The sequence below is a fragment of the Cornus florida genome, unplaced genomic scaffold (assembly GCF_030987335.1).
Source record: "Cornus florida cultivar Cherokee Brave unplaced genomic scaffold, ASM3098733v1 CherokeeBrave_3.0.0_Hap2_Chr10, whole genome shotgun sequence".
Lineage (NCBI taxonomy): Eukaryota > Viridiplantae > Streptophyta > Magnoliopsida > Cornales > Cornaceae > Cornus > Cornus florida.
Window position 1 is genome coordinate 49623787 of NW_026775580.1, and position 22581 is coordinate 49646367.

A 22581-nucleotide genomic window follows, 5' to 3' on the forward strand; every position below is an offset into this window, starting at 1 on the left:
GCAATTCGAAGCCATAGGGAGTTGCATCATTCCCTCTAAATCCTTTTTACTACAGACATCGATTTGTAGTGATCAAAGTTCAAAACTATTTAGCGCGCCAATGACACCACATTGACCAATAAGCCCTTCGAGGTAACTGTAAAGTTGGATATTTATCAGGCAAAATTTTCATAAAAGATCCACAAAAATATAAGTGTAATCTTCTAGCTCTAATCAGAGACATGATCGAACCTTTCAGTTTTCTCTTCCCCGTAAAAGTTGCTTGGTAGGTCATTTTGTGGATCTCTTACCAGCAAACTCTTCCAAGTCAAAATCGCATGGTAGGACAACTTCATAAATCTCTCTTACAATCACATTTCTAGTCAGCAGACCAGCTCTTGATACCATCAACACCAATGTCAAACCTATAATATTCTCCATAATGGAAGTTAACAGCTTAAGAATCACATTTCATAATAGGTAAACCATATTTTTACATTTTATCTAGAATAGGGACATAGCAAGTTATGGTTAAAGTTCTATGACCATAACAAAGCAAAGCAAGTCCTGAAATAATCATCACATTGCCATATAGCAATGCAAACCATAACAAAACATGCATCTCCACACAGCTGATATAGCCAACTAGCAGGATTAGAGTTCTCCTAAGCCATGTTTAATCACCACCACAAAAACTAACACTAACAATATAAGTTAATCACAACCAGACAAAAGACACCTACAGTCTACTATAATTACCAAGCAAAAGCACACAATGACATTACACAAGAGATGGGTACTGCTTCGCCTGCTGTCTCACCCTTCTCTTGTACTCCGCAGTATCCTGCAAATGCCAGTATCACATTCTTTAAAAAAGAAGAATCCTGTTCCTCAGGAACAACACTTTACAAAGATTACTCACAAAAACAAAAATAATAATAATAATAAATAAATAAATAAACAAAATCAAGAACGTGAAATTTTAAGAGGGATAAATACCTGCATGTAGAGCTGATACCCATCAGTTTGTGCAGGATCCGCAGGATTGGGCTGGTCAAGCAAATCCTGAATCCCCACTAGAATTTGTTTCACTGTTATTGCCGGTCTCCATCCCTAGACAAAACATTGAACAAATTAGTAACTGACGATTTAATTGAATGGTGTATACACCAAACAGCAGGATCAGCAAAAACATGCAAGAACAGTAGCAAACACTTACACTGTCCTCATTGAGGATGGACAAACACACAGTTCCAGAAGGGTAGACATTAGGGTGGAAGAAACCTTGAGGGAACTTGCACTTGGGGGGTTTGCTAGGGTAGTCCTCACTGAAGTGGAGTGTAAGTGGATAGAAACCACCATCCCAGTCGGTCTGCAACAACAAAAAATTCTTGATTCACTCTCCCTCAACTCTTGTTCAATCATTTTTACATTTGAGACATGATGACAGCAAAAACAATGTACCAAATCAGGATACCCAATCATAATGAATATTGTAAACAAATATATTTAAAAAAATAAATGATAATGCAAGCTTAATAGGCAAAAATCCAACAATGACAATCTCCAAACATAAATGTCAGTCATCACGTGTATATATATTTGAAAACAAACAGAAATAACATGACAATAACACGCATCCAGATGAACGCCCAAGCTTTTGGCACCACCATTCAGAGAGAAAGAGAGAGAGAGATGGGTGAGGTGACGAAGGAGAGGGAGTAATGAAAATAAACAACGAACTGGAGAAAAATGGAGGAATGACACAAGAAAGAAAAAGAAAAAGACCAGAACAAACAGGTAAAGGTTTAATGAGAGGAAACCATAGTGACGTGAAATGCAAAAACACAAACCGCAAGTACTAAGAGCTTGTATACACCTCCAGAGGAGCATGTCTCCTTACCAGCAGACAGACCTCCTCATCGACATATCCAGACCATCAGTATACTACCAGTGTATCCTCATCAACATATCCAGACCATCAGTGTACTACACGTCTACACGGCAAGGGCCAACAAAGATTGCAAATCTCAGGTTTTATACATGAGAACTCCTTGGAGTAACAATGCAATAGGATACTTAAAAACAGCTGATGGGGATAGACAATTGAAAGTGGTGATTAAGGTAATAGAGGTATCAGTCATGACAGAGGTACTTGGGCTTATAATGAGATTGGTCTGTCAGGTAAGAGTATTTTGGCCTCTTAAATGCAAGGCCAAGGCTAACTTACAGTCATAGAGTGTAGGTGAAACAATGCCCTAGCAGATGTCTAAAGAGAGGATGGATGACACTTGTGAACTCTCTAAAGGCTGCAGCTCAATGGGACAATCCACATGGCTCCGTGATTACTTGCTTGTGAGCGTTTAGGAATTAATAGCATGACGTATCATGATCACTTACAGGGTACCATGAGTAACTAATGAGGCATATGTACGCTAAATACAATGAGATGTTATTGTTGAAATATTATATTTATTATTATTTATATTATAATAAAAATAATATTTTATTTTTATTTTTATGAGGCAAATGTACGCTAAATATCTGTATTATTATTATTTTTTTTTTATTACCTGTTTTCAGCCTTTAATTAGATTTTTTTGTAAGATCTCTATTATCATGGGATCACGTAGATAAGATCCCCGTAATTATGGGATCACGTAGATTTTCGCATATTTCCTGTTTTTCTTTGATTTGGTTTCCTTTCTTTGTACCCTATTCTTGCATATAAATATAGCTATTGGCTCTCGCTTTGAGCAAGTCAAAACCCAAAACTTCTTCCTTTTTGATATCAAAGCAAAACAAAAACCTTCGCCTCTCCCATCTTCCTCCCCAATGCCGCCACCTTCTCTCTCTCTCTATCCATTTTCCCTCACCCCTCACCTCCGGCGAACCTCCATCTCCTCCCAGCCCTTGCGCCGATCCCCACAGGTAACCCTCTGTTTTTTACTCCTTTTTTAGGAGAATTCCCTTAGGTTTTTTATGACCTAAGGGTCCTTCCATAGTTGTTAAAGGCTCAAAGCGCACAAAAGCGCAAAGGCCTCCTGGAGCCTGAGGCGCAAGGTGAGGCACGCCCAACTGAAGCAAGGCGCATGTTGAAAAAAAAAAAAAAAAAAAAAAAAACCACCCAATAAAGATGCAATAGTATATATAAAGATGCAAAAGTCAACTAAATCAATTACTTAAGTTCAATATTCAACATACAGATGCCAAGGCCAACTAAATCAAGTACTTGAGTTCAACAGTGAATAATCAACATATTAATATAAACAGAGCTGTCCAGTTCTAGTTCAAAGAAACAGATTTCTTTAAAAAAAAAACTGAGCTACTAGTAGATGAAGAAGAAGAGTAGTATCAAAAAAAGAAAAGAAAAAAAGACATAGATTTCATTAAAAAAAAAAAAAAAAAGAAAGAGAAAAAGAGAAACAGACTTCATAAAAAAAAAGAAAAAAGAAATGCAAAGCTACAACTTGATGAAGAAGAAGAGTAGTATCAAAAAAAAAAAAAAAAACCAAAAGAATCAAAAAAATATTTCTGCCAAAGAAGAAGGAGAGAGAAAAAAAGAGAGAAAAAAGAAGCCTGCCAAATAAAAGAGAAGAAGAAGTCTGCCGAAGAAGAAGGAGAGAGAAAAGAAGAGAGAAGAAGAATTCTGCCGAAGAAGGAGGAGAGATAAAAAGATTTCTGCCGAAGAAGAAGAAGGAGAGAGAAAAAAAAGAGAGAGAAAAGAAAAGAGGAGAAGAAGTCTGCCGAAGAAGAAGTTGAAGAAGGAGAGAGAAAAAAAGAGAGAGAAAAGAAAAGAGAAGAAAAGAACTTACTTGGATTCGGATGAGCAGAGATGAGATCGTGATTCGTAAGAGAGCAGTCGCAGATTCACTTTGATTCAATCGCAAGCCCTAGCCCCTTCTTTGAGTCTCTCTCTTTGATTCACTTGAATCACTTTCCTTCTATTTTTATTCTTTTTCTTTTTTGTTTTGTCAAGTTGTAAACTAAAACAATAATAATAAGTTATAAAAAGTATAAAAATAATAAACATAGCATAGCATTTAAATACGTTAATAAAAATAATAAACATATCATATAAAATGGTTAAGCTTACTAAGGCGCGCCTTTTACACGCCTGGAGCTCCTCGCCTCTGATGTAGAGGCGCACACCTGATCAAAAGGGCTCGCCTGAGTCCCTTGCAGGCGCAACTCATGCACCTGTAGGTGCCTTGCACCTCCAGCGCCTTTAACAACTATGGGTCCTTCTGGTGTTGTTTTTCTTTGTGGGCTGCCGGTGTTTGTTCGGCAGCATATTTGGAGGAAAGCGCCGATTTTTCCGGCCTTGTTTTTTTTTTCTTTCCTCCTGCTTTGACGTGTAGACCAGTCTTATTTTGGTACTATAACTGATTCTAGTAGCCAAAAGGACACTTTATCCTCCATCCAGCATACTTTATCTTCGGCACATCAAACTCCGAAACAGCGGGTTACTAGTGTGCTCTTGAATGGGCGCAACTTCTTGGTCCCGTTATCTTCAACGCTATATTGGAGGGAAAGGGAAAACTGGTTGGCTTTTGAGCCTAGTCAAGGAAGGAACCGGAAAAGACGGATACTAAATATATTGCATGGGACATGGACAGGTGCACCATTCTGGGTTGGAACTTCAACTCAATAGAGGAGCGTATCTATAATATGTTCATGTTTCACACTTCAGTTTTTTTGTCTGTGGCAAGCCCTTAACAAGATGTATGCCCATTCCTGCAATGACGCTCGTATCTTTGAACTCTATCAGGAGATTGCTCATGCATCTCAGGAGGCACTCAAGCTGTCAGTATCAGAGTATTTTGGGTACCTCCAGTCTAGGTGGGAAGAATTAGCACAATATGAACCTCTCTCCGATTTCTCTGAAGAAGCTGCAACTCTTTTGGTCAAGAGACTAGACCGCCAGCATACCTACTAGCTTTTTAAAGGTTTACGATCAGAGTATGATGCTCTTAGAACTCAGATCATAAATGCCTCTCCTATACCTGCTTTATATGATGCCTTCGCTACTGTTGACCATGAGGAGCATAGACGTTAAGTCTCTCAACCAGTAGCTTTACTAGAGACTCCAGTGAATCAGATGGCTCTTGTTGCTAATTCTAGACTTTTAAAGGGGAAGGTTATCTGTCAACATTGTGGAGCCACGGGTCATGTAAAGTACCGTTGCTTTAAGCTTCATCCCGAGCTAAAGCATAAATTTTCTTGCAATCGTCCTTCTGGCCGTGGCCGCATTGCCGCAGTAGCCGATACTATTGGTGGGTATACTACTCCACAGATTGTTGTCCCTCCTGCTCACAGTTGTTAAAAGCGCCCAAGGCATATGAGTTGCGCCTATAAGGGACTCGGGCGAGCTCTTTTGATCAGGCATGCGCCTCTGTATCGGTGAGGAGCTCAAGGCGTGTAAAAGGCGCGCCTTAGTAAACTTGACCCTTTTAAATGATATGTTTACTATTTTTATTAACTTATATAAATACTATGCTATGTTTATTATTTTTATACCGCTTATAACTTATTATTATTGTTTTAGTTGACAACTTGACAAAACAAAAAAGAAAAAGAATAAAAAAAAAAAAGGATAGTGATTCAAGTGAATCAAAGAGAAAGACTCAAAGAAGGGGCTAGGGCTTGCGATTGAATCAAAGTGAATCTGCAACTACGATTACTCTCACGAATCACGATCTCATCTCTGCTCATCTGAATCCGGGTAAGTTCTCTTCTTCTCTTTTCTTTTCTCTCTTTTTTTCTCTCCTTCTCCTTCTTCGACAGACTTCTTCTCTCTTCTTTTCTCTCTCTTTCTCTCTCCTTCTTCGGCAGAAATCTTTCTCTCTCCTTCTTCTTCGGCAGAATTCTTCTTCTCTCTTCTTTTCTCTCTCCTTCTTATTCTTCTTCGGCAGACTCCTTCTCTCTTCTTTGGCAGACTTCTTTTCTCTCTTTTTTTTTCTCTCTCATTCTTCTTCAGCAGAAATCTTTTTTTGATTCTTCTTCTACTTTCTGATTCTTCTGGGTTTTTTTTTTTTTTTTTGTAATACTACGCTTCTTCTTCATCTAGTTGTAGCTCTGCTTTTCTTTTTTTTTTTATGAAATCTGTTTCTCTGTTTTCTTTTTCTTTTTTTATGAAATCTGTTTCTCTGAACTAGAACAGGACAACACTTTTTTTTTTTTTTTTTTTTAAGAAATTCTGTTTCTCTAATCTGGAACTAGACAGCTCTTGTTTATATTAATATGTTGATTATTCACTATTGAACTCAAATACTTAATTTAGTTGGCTTTGGCATCTTTATGTTGAATATTGAACTTAAGTAATTAATTTAGTTAACTTTTGCATCTTTATATATGCTATTGCATCTTTATTGGGTGGTTTTTTTTTTTTTTTCAACGGGCGCATTACTTCAGTCGGGCGCGCGCCTCGTCTTGCGCTTTAGGCTCCAGGAGGCCTTTGCGCTTTTGTGCGCCTTGAGCCTTTAACAACTATGCTCCTGCTTCAACTCCTCCTAGACCATCTTTTCAGTTCTTCAATCAGTTACTTGGTCAGCTTCAGGAGCAGTTTGGAGCTTTATCTACTAGGGCTGGCTCTTCTATTCCCACGGCTACTATAGCTACATGTACTCCTGCTTTTCATGTTAAAGCAGGAAATCCTGCTTGGGTTTTGGATTCCGGAGCCAATGATCACATGACTGGTGAGTTGTCATTATTTTCTACTCTCGTTACCCTGTTAATCGGGCTGTTAGTCTAGCCAATGGGTCAACCACCATTATTCGTAGTAAAGGAGATGTCCATCTATCCCCTGATATTATTTTGCCATCTGTTCTTCATGTTCCTAACTTTGCATTTAATCTTTTATCTGTTAGTAAACTTATCAAATCACTAAACTGTGCAGTAATTTTCTTTCATCATTACTGCATTTACAAGACCTGTGTTAGAAGGGGATTTTTGGTAAGGTACTTGCTTCAAGCCTCTGTCCTTCCAATTTATAGATCTTATGATTTTTCTTTTCAGACTTTAAATCTATGGCATGCTCGCCTTGGGCATGTAAACTTTCAGAATTTATTTTGCTTTTCCCTTCATTAATAACGGCTTGTAAGGATTATAAGTTTCAATGTGAGATTTGTGAACTTTCTAAACACACTAAAACCAGTTATATTTCTCATATGCATCATGCACCTAATATGTTTGATCTCATACATTCTGATGTGTGGAGTCCTTCTCCCACTACTACTTTTTCGGGGCATCGTTATTATTTCACATTCATTGATGATTATTCCTGCTGCACATGGGTATGTTCACTCAATTCTTCAAAATGATCAAAACTCAATATAAAACTGTTGCTAGGAATATTAGGTCTAACAATGGTTGTGAATATGTTTCCAATGAGTTTCAGTCTCTACTTAACCAATAGGGTATTCTTCATCAACTTAGTTGTCCATATACCCCTGAACAGAATGGTGTGGCAGAGCGTAAAAACCGCTAACTAATGTCAGTTGTTCGATGTCTTTTAAGTGGTATGAATGTGCCAAAGTCATACTGGCACATGGCGGTTCTTACAGCTACTTTTTTCATTAGTTGTACCCCTAGTAGAGTATTAAATGGTAAGGCCCCCTTACAAGTGCTTCAGCCTGATATTACTCTTTTTTCCATCATGCCTCGGGTGTTTGGATGTACATGTTTTGTTCAAAATCATAGCCCTTCTTGTAATGATCCGGTCATTTTACTTCTTTTCTTTTTTTGGTAATTTTCTTTTTTCGTCTTTTCCCTATTTCGTCTTTTTCTCGTTTTTCATTTTTCCTTACATAACCTCACTTTTTGTGCTCAGATTTGACTCCGGCCTTACATACATCCATGATATTTACATTCCATGATATCTACATTTTTACTTTTGTAGAAAAACATGTTAATTGTTTACTTTCCTTGTAAAGGGCATGGATGCATGACTTTTTGGTAAATATTCATAACTTGAGGGGTTTTTGTGTAGTTAAATAAAGTAATTATTTTTCGTCTTAAGGACCATTTTGCAATTTAATTTAGAAGATATTTTGAAAAAGAACCTTTTTGCAATTTTTGGAAAGTGTGACAAGTGTCACACTCCCATGGAGCCACTTGTTGGCATTGTGGTGGAATTACTTGGAGACTTAGTTTGATGACACATGGAGGGTGGAGATTGACCCATTTGTTAGCTTAGGATATGAGCACTTGTTGGCATGGATGGTTGACAAATGTAGGCTTAAGATCAAGCCTTGGATGATTACTTAGGATGGTGACAAGTGTAGGCACCATATTTTGTCTTGCATTTGTGTGTGTGTGAGAAGTAGTGTAAGAGCACATAGTGAGTGAAGGAATACTAGATCCTCCACTCACCTCTTTTTCATTTTACTTTTCTTATCTCTTTACTCTCAAATCCTAACCTAGCCACCATTGAAGGAAAAGCTTGGTTTAAGGCTTTAGGCTTCATTTTGGTGCCCTTCCACTCACCTTAGAACCTAAAACTTGGAATACTTTAGCTTCCTCTCACTCTCCTCTACAAAACCCTAGATTAGTTTACCATTTAAGCTTGGTTACTTTGGATTACAGAGATTCAATTCTCTATTGAGATAGGGGTGGTTGTATGTTTATCCTCTTTGGGTTTTATATATATTGGAGCTTGATATATATTGATTACATGCCTTTTAAATTCTTGTACTAGCATGTAAATAGAGATTTTATATGCTTGTCTTAGGATTTATGGATTAAAGCATGTATATGACTATTAAATTGTATAGGTAGGTTATTATCTAATAATTTGCCTAATACTTGTGATTTCATTGAGGGTTTATTATGGATATCTTGAGATTACACTTATGATGTTCTGTAATGTAGATGTCATTGAAAACTTAGGATGAAAATCTTTTGTGTGGCACTTATAATTACTTGTAGATAGAATTCTATATTGCATGATTTGCAATTATAGCCTACATCGATAGTAAATTGATATAACATGATGTGTAGTATCATTAACTTGCCACTTTAGACATGTAACCTTAAGACATGGGTTGTGTGGTTTTACCCTACTTGTGCTTGGTAGGTAGTTTCATGCATTGAGATTGTATAAATGTCATGGATTTGTTGATTTTTGGAAGCTTGTAAGGATATGAAATGTTTGATGGCTAGGGTTTGGCTCTAGTATGGAGGATAGGAATTCTCCTAAGTCATAGTGCGCACTAGGTAGTACCTTGTGGGTCGTAATTACCCAAAATAACTTGTATGGTCTCGTGGCCACATATCCTAGTCTTTTCATTATTTGATTTCGCATTACTTTCCAAGTTGTAAATCATAGATTACTTGTAGCATGTGATTTAAAAAATCTTAGTTTTAATGCATTAGTGTACTTGTTTATATATACTTGGATGCCATGTGTTTATCAATTCAAACATTTGTAACATTTGTATAGCTTGAGATGATCCCTTAGAGTGCCTTGAAAACATAGACGTTAGGTGGAATGCACCCTTGTGATGGTCTATGTTTGGTTCACATTATACTTGAAACTATAGGGTATGCGCATGCACCACATCCTACGAGTAACTTGATTACTCACCCTAGTTGTTTGGGTTGTTTTTCAGGTAAAGAAGCATTGTTGTGGGATGCACAACACTCTTAGGATTGCTAGTCTACTTGGAGCATTTTTGTTATGTTGGGATATGCACCTGTTAGCATATCATGCTCTATTTTTGTTTATTTTGACAATATATGTACCTAATGTTCAAACTATGTAATGTGCACTTAAGTACACCTTTTAACACTCCTAAGATATGTATGTAGTGAGGCCAAGGGCCAAAGACACTCATATGCCATGTATACTACTTTATTTACAAAGTTTGTGTATGGATTATAAGGGATTTCATGCATTGAAGGGTCATATTTTGCATATGACATGCCATGAGGCCGTAGGCCATTCTAGCGCGTCTAATTCATCATTTTACACATGCGAGCATGATTACATCTCAAGGAATACATGGATTTCAACTTTTGAATTATTTTTGGATGATTTATGAAGATTTCAGCAAAATTCATGCATTGGAGCATCATTTAAAGCTTCACTTCGATTTAGCATGTAATGGTTGTTCATTTAAGGTTTAAAGATGTTTTGAAACTTGTTTGGATCACTTAGGATGCATGTGTAACCTTAGAAACAAGCCAAGCACCTTCCCTTGGGTTAAAGCAGCTTTTTCTGTTGCTGCTAGGTCCATCGGTCGACCGAAACGTGTTAAAAATGAGATCCCGAGAGTTTGCACCTGAAAAAGGGCGTTTCGGTCGGTTGATACTGTACATCAGCCGGCTGATGAAGGGGTTTCGGTCAGCTGGTACTGTACCGTCAGCCTGCTGATCCTCCCTGAAGCTTGGTTTACTTTCAGCATCTCGGACAGATTTCTTGGGTCAACTTCAGAGGGCCATAACTCCTTCATTTCTAATCCAAATCAGGTCATTCTTGAGCCTAAACTCAAAAGCTTGAAGTCAGCTTTCCAATGATACCAATTACACACAAAAACTCCAATCGTACTGAGAGTTATGACAATTTTAGTGGGATAGGGTCGTGGTATCTCTAAATCGAAGATGCCCCTTTGTGCTAATTTTATATCTTTTCTATTCGGACTCTGAATCAAGTAATTCTTGAGTCTAAATTTATTAATTTTTCATTGTCTTTCCAATGGTATGCTTGGTAGCATCCATTTCTCTATTAAATGACCATTTTACCCTTGATCCATTTCTTGTAGAATTTAAAAATCCTTGTTTGCTTCTTGCTTCCGTCGAGTCTCAGGGCTCCTCGAGAAGTTACTTCTGAGCCCAGGGATAACGTACATCTCTAGAGACCTTGGTTTCACCTTTTGCTTTCGCACTCTGATTCATCATTGGACTTGCGTTTGGTTTATCTTAGGACGCACTGGCCTAAAAACCAGGGCCGTCACACTTCTTGTACTAAACTTGATGACAAGGCCATTAAATGTATCTTTTTAGGATACTCTTCAATGTCAAAAGGTTACCAGTGTTATGATCCTGTACACAAGCACATGTATCACTCGAGCATACCCCTTTTTATGGTTCTAACACTATCTTGCAAGAAACTTCTAGTCTCGATCAAGAGGCTTCTCCTCTTGCTCGTCCTCTTCCAATTTTTCAAGAAGGGTCTTCTCTTGTGGTTTCCTCGCCGCCCTCGTGCTCCGCCTCCACTACCTTCATCCTCCTCAGACACGTTCAGGTACATATCCACTCTCTCCTTTACATTTCCCTAACCTTATTCTTGAGTCTTGGTATCCCACTCGGGACCGTAAACCCCTTGCTCGATTTGGATTCGCTTGTAGTACTGATCATCCTATTTCGTAGTATATCTCTTATTATGGTCTTCCAAGGTCTTACCGAGCCTTTCTAGGCAAACTTGATTCCATTTCCATTCCCAGAAATGTCTCTGAGGCTCTCTGGAATCCCAATTAGATGTCTGCTATGATGGTAGAAATGGATGCTTCGCAGCAAAATGAAACATGGGAGCTTGTATCTCTCCCTCCTAGTGAAAATATTGTTGGTTGCAAATGGGTATTCAGTGTTAAATATCTGGCCAATAGCTTTTTTGATCGGTATAAGGCCCGTTTGATGGCCAATGGGTTTACTCAGATTTCTCGTAAAGACTTTAATGATACCTTTGCTCCAGTGGCTAAATTGACCTAAGTTCGTTTGCTTGTCTCCCTAGCTGCCTCTTCATCAGCTTGATGTGAAGGATGCTTTCCTTAACGATGATCTTCTTGAGACTATTTATATAGATCCTCCACCCAGTTTTCGAGCTGAGGGGGAGTATGCTGGAAAGGTCTGTCGATTACGGAAGTCTTTGTATGGGTTAAAACAATCTCCCAGCGCTTGTTTCAGCCGCTTCAGTGATGTAATTCTATCCATAGAGTTTGTTAGGTGCCATTCTGACCATACATGTTTTATCCACCGCTCTTGCACTAGTCGATGCATCATTATTCTTGTCTATATTGATGATATCATCATTACTGGCAATGACATCCCTGGGATTGCTCAAGTAAAGCTTTAATTGGCTAAAGCTTTTGATGTGAAAGACATTGGGCAGCTCAGATATTTCGTGAGGATTAAGGTGCTAGATCTAAGCAGGGTATTTCTTTATCGCAAAGGAAATATGTCTTAGATCTTCTTCGAGACACGGGTATGCTTAGATGTTAACTTGCTTCCACTCCTATGGATCCTAATATGAAGATGGCTGAGTCTGGAGATCTCCTTTCTGATCCCTCACAGTATCAGCGCTTGGTAGGAAGATTGATTTATCTTACCAACACCCGTCCTGATTTAGCTTTTGTTGTTAGTGTTGTGAGTCAGTTTATGCACGCTCCTCGTACAGCTCGATGCGGTATATCATATTCTTCGATAACTAAAGTCCTGTCCTAGACTTGGATTATTATATTCTTCAAGCAGGCAGGTTGAGCTATCCTGTTTCAATGATGCAGACTATGCTGGGTCCAAGACTAACAGACGTTCCACATCTGGCTTCTAAACTTTCTATTGAGATCATCTTATATCCTGGAAAAGTAATAAGCAACCTATAATTTCGAAATCTTCAGCGAAGGCAGAGTACGATGCCATAGCCCAGGGTACTTGTGAGATTCTCTGGCTTCGATCTTTCTTGGAGGAACTAAGGCCAAGTGAAAAACAGTCCTCAGACCTGTTTTGTGATAACAAGTTAGCCTTCATGCTTGCTTCAGATTCTGTTCTTCATAAGAGGACTAAACATATAGAGGTAAACATTCATTTTATCAAAGAGAAGATTCGTTCGGGAATTATTAAGCCGTGCTTTGTTCGGTCCTCTAATCAATAGGCAGATGTGGTCACCAAATCCATTGGTCCATCTTTGCTTCATTTCTCAATTACCAAGCTGGGCTTGATTGATATCTTCACTCCAGCTTGAGGGGGAGTGGTAAAATATCTTTATTATTATTATTATTATTATTTTATTAGATGTTTTCAGCCTTTTATTAAGTGTTTTATGTAAGATCCTTATTATCATGGGATCATGGAGATAAGATCCCCGTAATCATGGGATCACGTAGATTTTGGCATATTTCTTATTTTTCTTTGATTTGGTTTCCTTTCTTTGTACCCTATTCTTGTATATAAATATAGCTCTTGGCTCTCGGTTTGAATAAGCCAAAACCCAAAACTTCTTCTTTTGTTATCAATATAGCACAATGCTTGTTACATGCTAAAAGACACTGTAGAAATTTGTAGTCAGGTCATACCAGGCAGAGGCCATTTTGGAACTTGAAGGTCCCTCTTTCTTCAAGCCATTACGTATTATATATAATAGGGTAAACTAGTGTGACCTCCCATGAGGTTTGCAACTTGCACGGTTGACCCATTACAATAAACTCTCTCAAAAACTACTGTAGCACCCCCTGTCAAAGTCAGAAGCCCGAATGTCTCCATGCTTAGGTTAGGAATGAAATGACAAGTTTACCCTCATTATATTACAGCAACGAAAATCTAATTTGCTAATATCATTTTAATCGTGTGAAATCACTGAACTGACCTAATGAAAAATGAAGCCTAAACAAATTCTCTCTCTCTCCACCTTCACTTAAACTTTCTCAAAAAAATGCCTTCTTCGGCAAGGAAATCCACATTTTTTGGATAGCTTGAGGGTAAAGGCTTTGGCTTGATTTTGTAATTGGGATGCACTTCCCTTTTGAGTGCTTTTCTATTGAAACCTTACTTATCAAGAAGTAGAAGAAATCCACATTTTGGTCTGTGATCCCAGTTGGAAAACCCGCACTGGGTTTAGTTGTATACATGGTGGTCGGGGGCTAGGTGTCCAAAAACGGTGGTGGATGATGATGATGATGGGTTATGTGCGCGAGTGTACTGGTAGCTGAGAGGATGACAGAGAGAATCTATGGACAGTGCTGTTGACTATGAATATAGCCATAAGATAGGATAATAACTGGTTTTCATTGAGAAGCCATTAAATAGTATAATACATGGTATGGCCGGTGAAGAAACATGTTATAGCGCACACACACAAAGTATGTGTTTTATATACAAAGGTTCAATTTATACAAATGGGATTTTGATGGGCTTCAAAACCCACCCAAGGATGTGTGTGTGTGTGTGTGTAGGGTAAATTAAACTGACACACCCTTAGATACGGCCTAATTACACGTTATTTAAATGCTTGCCCCTGAGATTTGGCGCATGATAACCACCAATCCGAACCAGTTAACTAACTGTTGGGTCTGTAACTTGACACGTGCCCTTGACTGACTAAAAACGCATCTTTAACCCTGAAGTATGACATGAAATAATCAAAGTGTCGCTTTAACGCTTTTATTACTAGACAAGGTTATCCTCTTTTTTTCTTTCCATTTTCCATCTACCTCTCATCCATCCACCACTCTCTCTCTCTAAAACTTTCTTCTCTTTGAAACACCTCTCCACCACTGTCACCATCCCCCACACTATCTCTTCTCCACCACTACAGCCACCATGCCCCCACTCTCTCTCTTCTCTCCATCACTAAGCCACCACCACGTTTTATTTATGCACACCTTTTGGTACAAAAAAAATTTTTTTTTTTTATAAGTAATAATAAATTAAAAAAGCGTTCAAAAGGGGAACGCGTCCCTAGAACAATAACCGGGGACTAAGGCCCCAAAGAATCCAGAAAAGAAATTAAAGCATCAGAAGAAGAGCAAAAACTCCTCTTCACATAACTAAAGAGAAAGCGAATAATAATAAGTTTTAGTGTCGCTGTAGACGACTCTTTCCCTTCAAATATTCTACTGTTTCTCTCCTTCCAAATGCTCCACCATACGCAATGTGGGACATTTCTCCAGAAATCGCACACACCTCTGCTCACGCGACATCCTCTCCAGGCATAAATCAAATCCTTAGTAGAACGTGGCATTACCCAACACATACCAAACAATCCAAGAATAAGATTCCAACAATCGTATGCCACAGGGCAATGCATAAGAAGATGATTAACAGATTCCCCATCTTGCTTACAAAGGCAACACCAATTAACAATTCCCCTCTTCCTTAAATTATCAATCGTCAGAATCTAACCCTACACAACTGTCCACACAAAGAATGCCATCCTAGTAGGTGCCGAAGATCGCCATATGGTTTTCCACGAGAAGACAAAGCTAACAAAATTAGACAGACATAAGAACAAAGATCTTACTTCAAAACGACCGTGAGAAGAAGGAATCCAAATCAAATTGTCATGCCCCCTACCAATTCCTTCCTGCCGATACAATTGGTCCAAAAAAATACTCACCTCGTTCAACTCCCAGTCACCAAAATATATATAGACCAGGCACCAAAATAAACCAGTTAGTAGCAACATGCTCGTATGCAAGTTTCACCCCCTCCTCTTTGCAAGTACAGAAGAATGCATGTACAACATAAATTCTTTTCTATTTTGCATCTTATTACTCTCTATGTTACCCGGACTTGGGTACGGGTGTCTGACATGGGTACATGTCTAGAGGTCAGATCCATCTATGTATCAAATTATAGGACACAGGGACACGGAATAAAAGTGTCCAAAACTTAGACACGGGTACTTGGACACTTCATATAAATATGGAAGTATGTAATTACAACTGGATTCAGCAGCTTGGGCTGAAAACCAAGGCCCAACGTCGGAGAGAAAACATTGCATAGGCACCACAAATAAAAGCCCAGCCAACGTATTTGTTTGTGGTCAGTGATGTAATTCACATATAATATTATAATGAGGTTTTTGTTTTTATAATGATGATCCAGCCTATTTTGGTAAAAGCCCAACCCAACGTATTTCTTTTTGGTAAAGTTGGTATTGGGCTTCATTAATAGCCAAAAAGGCTGACCACCATGCACCAGCTGTCTTTTCTTTTTATTTGAGGAACCAAATGCACCAGCTATCTTTCTTTTTTTGTCCTTTTTCTTTTTGGTAAAGTGGGTAATAGGGACCACTTGCAGCAACTGTCTGGCCAAAGCTTTTCACATCATGTGGCCTGTTCAAGCAAAACTATCAGCTATATATTTATAAGAATAAAAAGTCAAGGCACGATAAACAAAAAAATGTCTCTTCTTTTCACAACTGCTCCTTCAACCTTTCTTAACCCTATTTTGAAATCGAAGACCAAAGAGCTTCATCCTATTTTCAAATCAAAGACTACCAGAGAGCTTCATTGCCAGCTAATCAACCGTGTCCGATTCAAAAACAAAGTGTCCGACCTGTATCCCGTGTCCGTGTCGGCGTCGTGTCGTGTCGTGTCGACACGGACACCCTCGCCTGAACCGGAGAGTCCAAGTAACACAGGTTACTCTTGCAATTCTAATGGCACAAGAAGCAAGTCATACTGTTTGCGAATAGTATTGTAGTGCGTGGATGGAAATGGTATAGTAGTATCTTGCTATGAATTATGCCACCTCAAAAAACTGTAATACACTCATTGTGATCTGGCCTATAATGAAAAACCATCCCACCAACATAATGGAGCAAGATATATACATGTATAAACACATACTATGTTTTTTGCATTAGCATACATGACAATGTAGGCAGGGCATGAGAACATGGCTCGCCACGTTATAAAGGGCAAATTTGCAGTAGTTGTCTCTGCAGGTACCAAAAGACGCAATCATATGGAACATTTTGCCATTCACAAGGCTGATGGATTCGGTAGTTCAGTTTGTTGGTGACATGGGTTTCAGTGGTATGGTCGACCGTGGTTGCGATCCGTAGGGCAATGTGTGTCGGCGGGTAGATTGGTGCAGCAGTAACGACGTCGTTTTGACAGAAAGGATTGGGGTTTCCAGCATTGTGGTTGATAGGTCTTGTTTGGCTGACTTACGGGTGAAGAGATTCGCTGGAATGCATAGAGGGGTCGATCATATGGTTAACGAAAGTTAAGAGAGAAACTAGAAAGTGATTGAGCGAGAGGAAAATTAATTGGTATGGCAGTATCAATGACATTCACGTGAAAATTTAAGATCCATTATGACTCTTAACTTTGACAGGGGTGTTAGTGTAGGTTTTCACAAGAGTGTAGTTAGGCCTTACCTCAACAGATGTCCATGTAATTTACCACATATACATACATATATATGTATAACACAGGATTCAATTGCTCTTGCTCCTGCCACTATCTTCAATTGCTATACATTTGGTCTTCTTGTTCTTTTTCTTCTTCACTATCAGTCATAGATGAGAACTATCTCAGCCTCAAAGAACTCTTTTGGGAAGAAAACGGCAAGAAAGGAGAGCAGCCATTTGCAAAAACCAAGTAGCTACTTCGGTTGAGAGCAAGCATGCCACTCTTTAACAGACGGGATCAAGAATCATTATTATTTTGACACAAGAAAAAGGAATTTTCCACACCCAGCTAATCAATTATTTGAAATATGGACTATGCAGGGAGTGAAGAAGTTGCGAACGACAGATGATGCTGATAACAGTAGAGTCCAAAGATCTCTCGCTTAATCACAATGAAGCAAAAGATGACATACTGCTAGTAAAGAAAATGGTTACAGCGTACACACATACAGATGCACATTTATGTTTAAAAATACACATACGTGTATAAAGTGTATGTGTTTCATATAGAAGGGTTCAGTTTATTTAGATGGGATTTGAACGGGCTTCGAAACTAGTAGAGGCATATAAGGATACATACATACCTACATACATATATGTGTGTGTGTGTGTGTGTTACATGGGATTCAATTTCTCATGCTCTTCTTATAACCTTTAAATGCTATGCATTGGGTCTACGGATTTCAAATGCATTTTGATGAAATGCGTAGTTATACGAGTGTTAAATGAAGCTCAAATGCTTGTGAAAAGATATTTAAATCCAAATGAATGTAAATGCAAGTGTTGATCTCTTAAAGGGTAATTTTGTTATTTCTAAAATGCCCAAATTTGTCATTTAAAATGATGAGTAGGGGTAATTGTGTTATCCTGTTACAAAGGAGGAATTTTTTGGCAATAGAAGAAAACATTTAACGGGCTTAACGGTCCCAAAGGCCCAAATGGCTAGGGGAACCTATATATTTGGCATAACCTCAGGGGAGGTTGACCATAATTTTTAAGAAAGTTTAAAGCAAGGGTGCAAAGGAATGGGCATTCCAACTTCATTTTGGGAATAAGAAGCTGGAATGAGGATTACATTCAAAACCCTTCTAACATACCAAAGGTGGCCTTGAAGTCCTTCAATATGATCTCTGCCAAAGGTCATTATCTTGTCTTCTCTAAGAGAAAATAAAGAAAATGTGTTATCAACTAAATCAAGCCGTATAAACTTGAGTTCATTCCACATCAGACCAAAAAGTGGAGATGCATCGACCAGTTAATCAAGCTTCAAAGGAAATCATGTACCTGGAAGATACCATGCAGCAAACACTAACTAAAAAGCAATCTAAAAAATATAAATAAAATTAGATAATCATTCGCCAATCTTACTTACCAAAGGTCATTACTTTGTTATTCAGGAAAAAAAAAAAAAAAAGGGTGATTAACTTGTCTGTTTTAGAAGAACCAAAGAAAACACATATTTTAGTTAGTTCAACTAAATAAAGCCGTACAAAGTTACAAACTAGATACACAAGTTCATGTCACAACAAACAACCTAGTGTACATGAATATACCAGTTAACCAAACTTTAACGAGACAATATAATTTTATATATCTAACACACTAACACATTTTCCATGGTATAGCACTGAAAAGACAATCACTAACTAATCATCAATCTAAAAAACAGTTAAACCTAAATTCATTAATCCATTTATGAAAAGAAATAAAGAATACAGGACCACTTTGAGCATGAACTTTACTTCAAGACTACCAAAGCACTTGAGAAGCTGTGACTCTGCAATGGTGACAGTTGGTGTGTATTCTAAGGTGTCCACTGCATACCACATAATCATGAGGCTGACGCACACTGGTCGATTTATTCTTCGAAAAGATTCGTATAATGTTCTTTTTTTTAGGAAACAACTGAAGACATTGTTTGTGTCAAAACCAGTATATAATAAGATGGCCTATATTTGAGATATTCTAGTGCTTCAACTAAAATGGATGAACATGGAAGTTGCTAACCGTTCAAATGATCTAATAAGTTTCATAATAACTAAGCAAGGATGTGGGACATTGTGTAGTCACAAACAAATTCTTCATAAGAATTACATTCACCAAACAACAAACTGCATTTGGCACGACATAGGCTACAAGACATGTTTGATTTAGTACCATGAACAACAATTGTGAAGTCTAGTAAAACCACAAGTTTACAGCGAACATCAAACACATCATAAAGAACTGTGATTGACTGATAAAGCTGGCAATGAACATAGCAAGAGAATTCTAGTTTACAGTAAACAGCTAACGAGTTTCTTCAAAACAATGATGTCATGCTAAACTACAAGGGGTCGTACACGATTAGGGATGGCAATTTGACCCGCCCCGCGGTTACCCACCCCACCCCGCACCGTTTTTGACAGTTTTGGGGGACCGTTTTACTTATTTGGGCGGAGATGGTTTGATGTAATAAAACCCGCACGGGTTTGGTGCGGGGGCAGGGGGAGGTCGCCCCGCCGCGCACCGCCCCGCCCCGTTTAGATAGGCAAATTACTTAAGTATCTATATTTCATTAGTATATATATTTCCCACTATATATTTAGTACCCTATATAACAATATTGAAGTAAAAAATGAATTTGATTAAAAAGAAATTTGCAATGGTGAATAATTGAAGATGAGGGAGAAAAAAAGAAAGAGCAAATTTATTTCAACAATAAATAAATTATGGTCTTAAACGGGGCGGGGCGGGTACCTGCGGGGGTAAAAATATTAAACGGTTACGGGGATGGGGTGGAAAGTACCCCCATTGTTGTGGTTTTGGGCCGGGACGGGGGCGGGATTTTTAAACGGTTGTGGGGGCGGGGGAGGGTACACCCGCCCAAACCCGCCCCCGTTGCCATCCCTACACACGATAAAACTTGCATCAGTGTAAGTCCAAAAGGATTGGACCTGCAAAATCATCAAGAATTATGACGATAATGCTTATCCTGTTGACTTTCATGAGGTTAGAGATATCAATCTTACCTTTTTGCTAACCCAGTTACCTTTCATTGTTTCAATTATAAAGATAGGTCAAAGAAACACATACTTAGGTGGACTAATTGTAGAAGAAATCAGAAACCACAAGATTCACTGGTGAATGTACCATACATTAGGTAAATCAACAGGTAAAAAAGCTTTGATCAAGGCCAACTGTTCACCGGCATATTAGAGCAGCGCTAGGATCTAATGCATGCTATCAAACATAATATATTTACCACTCAAAAAATGAGTAAATTTGAATAAATATGAAGTCAAATAGGTTTTTACCATCATCAGTAAAAGCATTAGCATTAGCTACGTGATAGAGCTGTTCCTTGCTCTAGTTCATTTCATGCTTTAGAAAATCAAAAGATTCAGTAAATTTGAATAAATATGAACTAAAACAGGTTTTTACACCCTGCATCGGTAAAGCTACTAGCTGCATGATAGAGCTGTTAGTTGCTCAAGTTCACTTCATGCTTTAGAAATCCAGTCCAGAAAGTTGCTTACTTGGGATAAATAGAAAAAATCAAATATTTTGTTATGTTGAATACTTGAGTTGATGTGAATTTAGTGATCAAACAATGCATGCCAAGTCTACCAAAAGGAATACTAATACATTATAAAATAAATCAGCATATCTGCCTGTGAAAGAGAAGTTGACGCACTTTGAATCATGGATTCATAATAGTGAACAGAACAGAATCGAACCTTCTAGCGTCAATGAAAAGGGGGATGAAATTATTTAATCAAAAAATAATAGGACACTATCATTTGCATATAACATAAAACAGAAGAACAATGTGAATCTTCCGATTCTTAAAATGGAGGCAGGCTAGGCACCGATATCTTAAATATCCAAATGACAATGGAAACATAAAAATTTGACAAAAAGGAAAATAAAAAAAACATAAAACAGGAAATAATGGGGGTCATTGTTTGGTGCAATGGTAAAAAATTCAGACTAACAAATGTGAGGAGATGTGTTCAAGTCTAATAGCAGCCACTTTGTCCAAAATCATGCCAAAAGTTAGGTTTCTGTCCCCTCCCAAGACTCAGCATAGGCAAACCAGCATTCAATAATGGCCTTTACATCAGAAGTAATACAAGTTAATCTAAAAAATGTAAAACAGCTAACGTTCAACCATAGTAATCAAGCAATTGTTTTCAAATAGGGCTCCATTCACACTAACTCCAGCAAGACTTCACTAAAGAAATTAACTAAACCATTGTCCCGTGCTGACTATAAGCAACACCGCAGACCGAATTTCACTGACTAAAATTGTATTTTAGTGCAAAACCCATGATAAAGTTTAAGGGGAAAGTAAAAGAACTATATCAGAACTAAAAAGGGGGGAAATAAAGCACTCAGAAGAACCAGAATGTAATTGATGCGTCAGGAGTCAAAAGCCACAATGATTTTTAAAACAAAATTAAAAAAATAATAATAATAATCTAGAAGTGACAACATTACCATTCACTAACAGAAGAAACTTAAACCAAAAATTAAGCAGCAAAAACTGAACATAATACGCACAGTCCCCCATTAAAACCCATATGCAAACATAAACTGGAAACAAAAATAAATAAATAATGGAAGAAAAAGTATAAGTTTCATTTTCTTTCACTGCAATTTCTCGAGAGAACTTACCCCAGGTTTACCAGGGATGGTGCAATGCCAAACCATCAAATTGACGGACCCATCTGGACCAGTTTCCGGCTTAGCCACGAAACCCTAACAAAAAAAAAAAAAACAAACAAACAAACAAACAAAACAGAGACAACCATCATTACAGTAAAGAAGAATTACACCATTTCAATGGACATATATATGTATATATATTATAGAGACAAATAAATAAATATATATATATATATACACACACACAGAAGGAATTGTGGTACTGACATGTGGATGATTCTTACGCCATGCTTTCCGCTCCTCGGCAAGACGACCACGCGCGATACCTCCCGACATGTCTGTCCTCTTCCTCTCTCTCTCTCTCTAAGCTCGCTCTTTGACTTCTGATTTTCCAAAAAGCCACTTCCCAATCTTAATACTCGCAAGTTGCAAGTTGTTGGACGAAATTACTAAGATTTGAAAGAAGGATCATCTACGATTTTTATCAAAATTTTATACCAAAATTTATTTATGGTAAATTATATTTAATTATATTTAACTAAATTAATTTTTTTCCCGGCTATCATCACTTCAAAATTGAATGATACAATTTTTTTCGCAACGTTATTTTAATTTTTAAATTGGGTAACTATTAATTTTTTGTAAGAACAAATTTGTTTAATTTTTATATTAACTTAAATTTATAAATAAAACAATAAAGAATATGAAGTAGCGTTACTTTAATTTTTAAATTCAGTAACTATTTATTTTTTTTTAAGAACAAATTTGTTTAATTTTTATATTAACTTAAATTTATAAATAAAACAATAAAGAATGTA

The 22581-nt window shown here is 37.7% G+C and overlaps 1 protein-coding gene across 1 annotated transcript; it reads right to left on the reverse strand.

The window, feature by feature from the left end:
* Positions 1–422: 422 nt before the first annotated feature.
* Positions 423–22210, reverse strand: LOC132276528 (SUMO-conjugating enzyme SCE1). The gene is made up of 5 exons (XM_059777985.1): positions 22031–22210; positions 21773–21856; positions 1199–1351; positions 979–1092; positions 423–823 (listed from the first exon to the last, which is right to left on the reverse strand). The coding sequence occupies exons 1-5, from the start codon at positions 22097–22099 to the stop codon at positions 761–763; spliced, it is 483 nt and encodes a 160-aa protein (XP_059633968.1). The 5' UTR covers positions 22100–22210; the 3' UTR covers positions 423–760.
* Positions 22211–22581: the final 371 nt, after the last annotated feature.

What these genes read in the sequence shown, in the direction of transcription:
- LOC132276528 (XM_059777985.1), bottom strand. Translation starts at nt 22,099, where the DNA reads ATGTCGGGAGGTATCGCGCGTGGTCGTCTTGCCGAGGAGCGGAAAGCA. An exon ending in CCATCCTCAATGAGGACAGT is followed by an intron (nt 1,093 to 1,198) that starts GTAAGTGTTTGC and finishes TGTTTTGTCTAG; the next exon opens with GGATGGAGACCGGCAATAAC. An exon ending in GGTATCAGCTCTACATGCAG is followed by an intron (nt 824 to 978) that starts GTATTTATCCCT and finishes TGGCATTTGCAG; the next exon opens with GATACTGCGGAGTACAAGAG.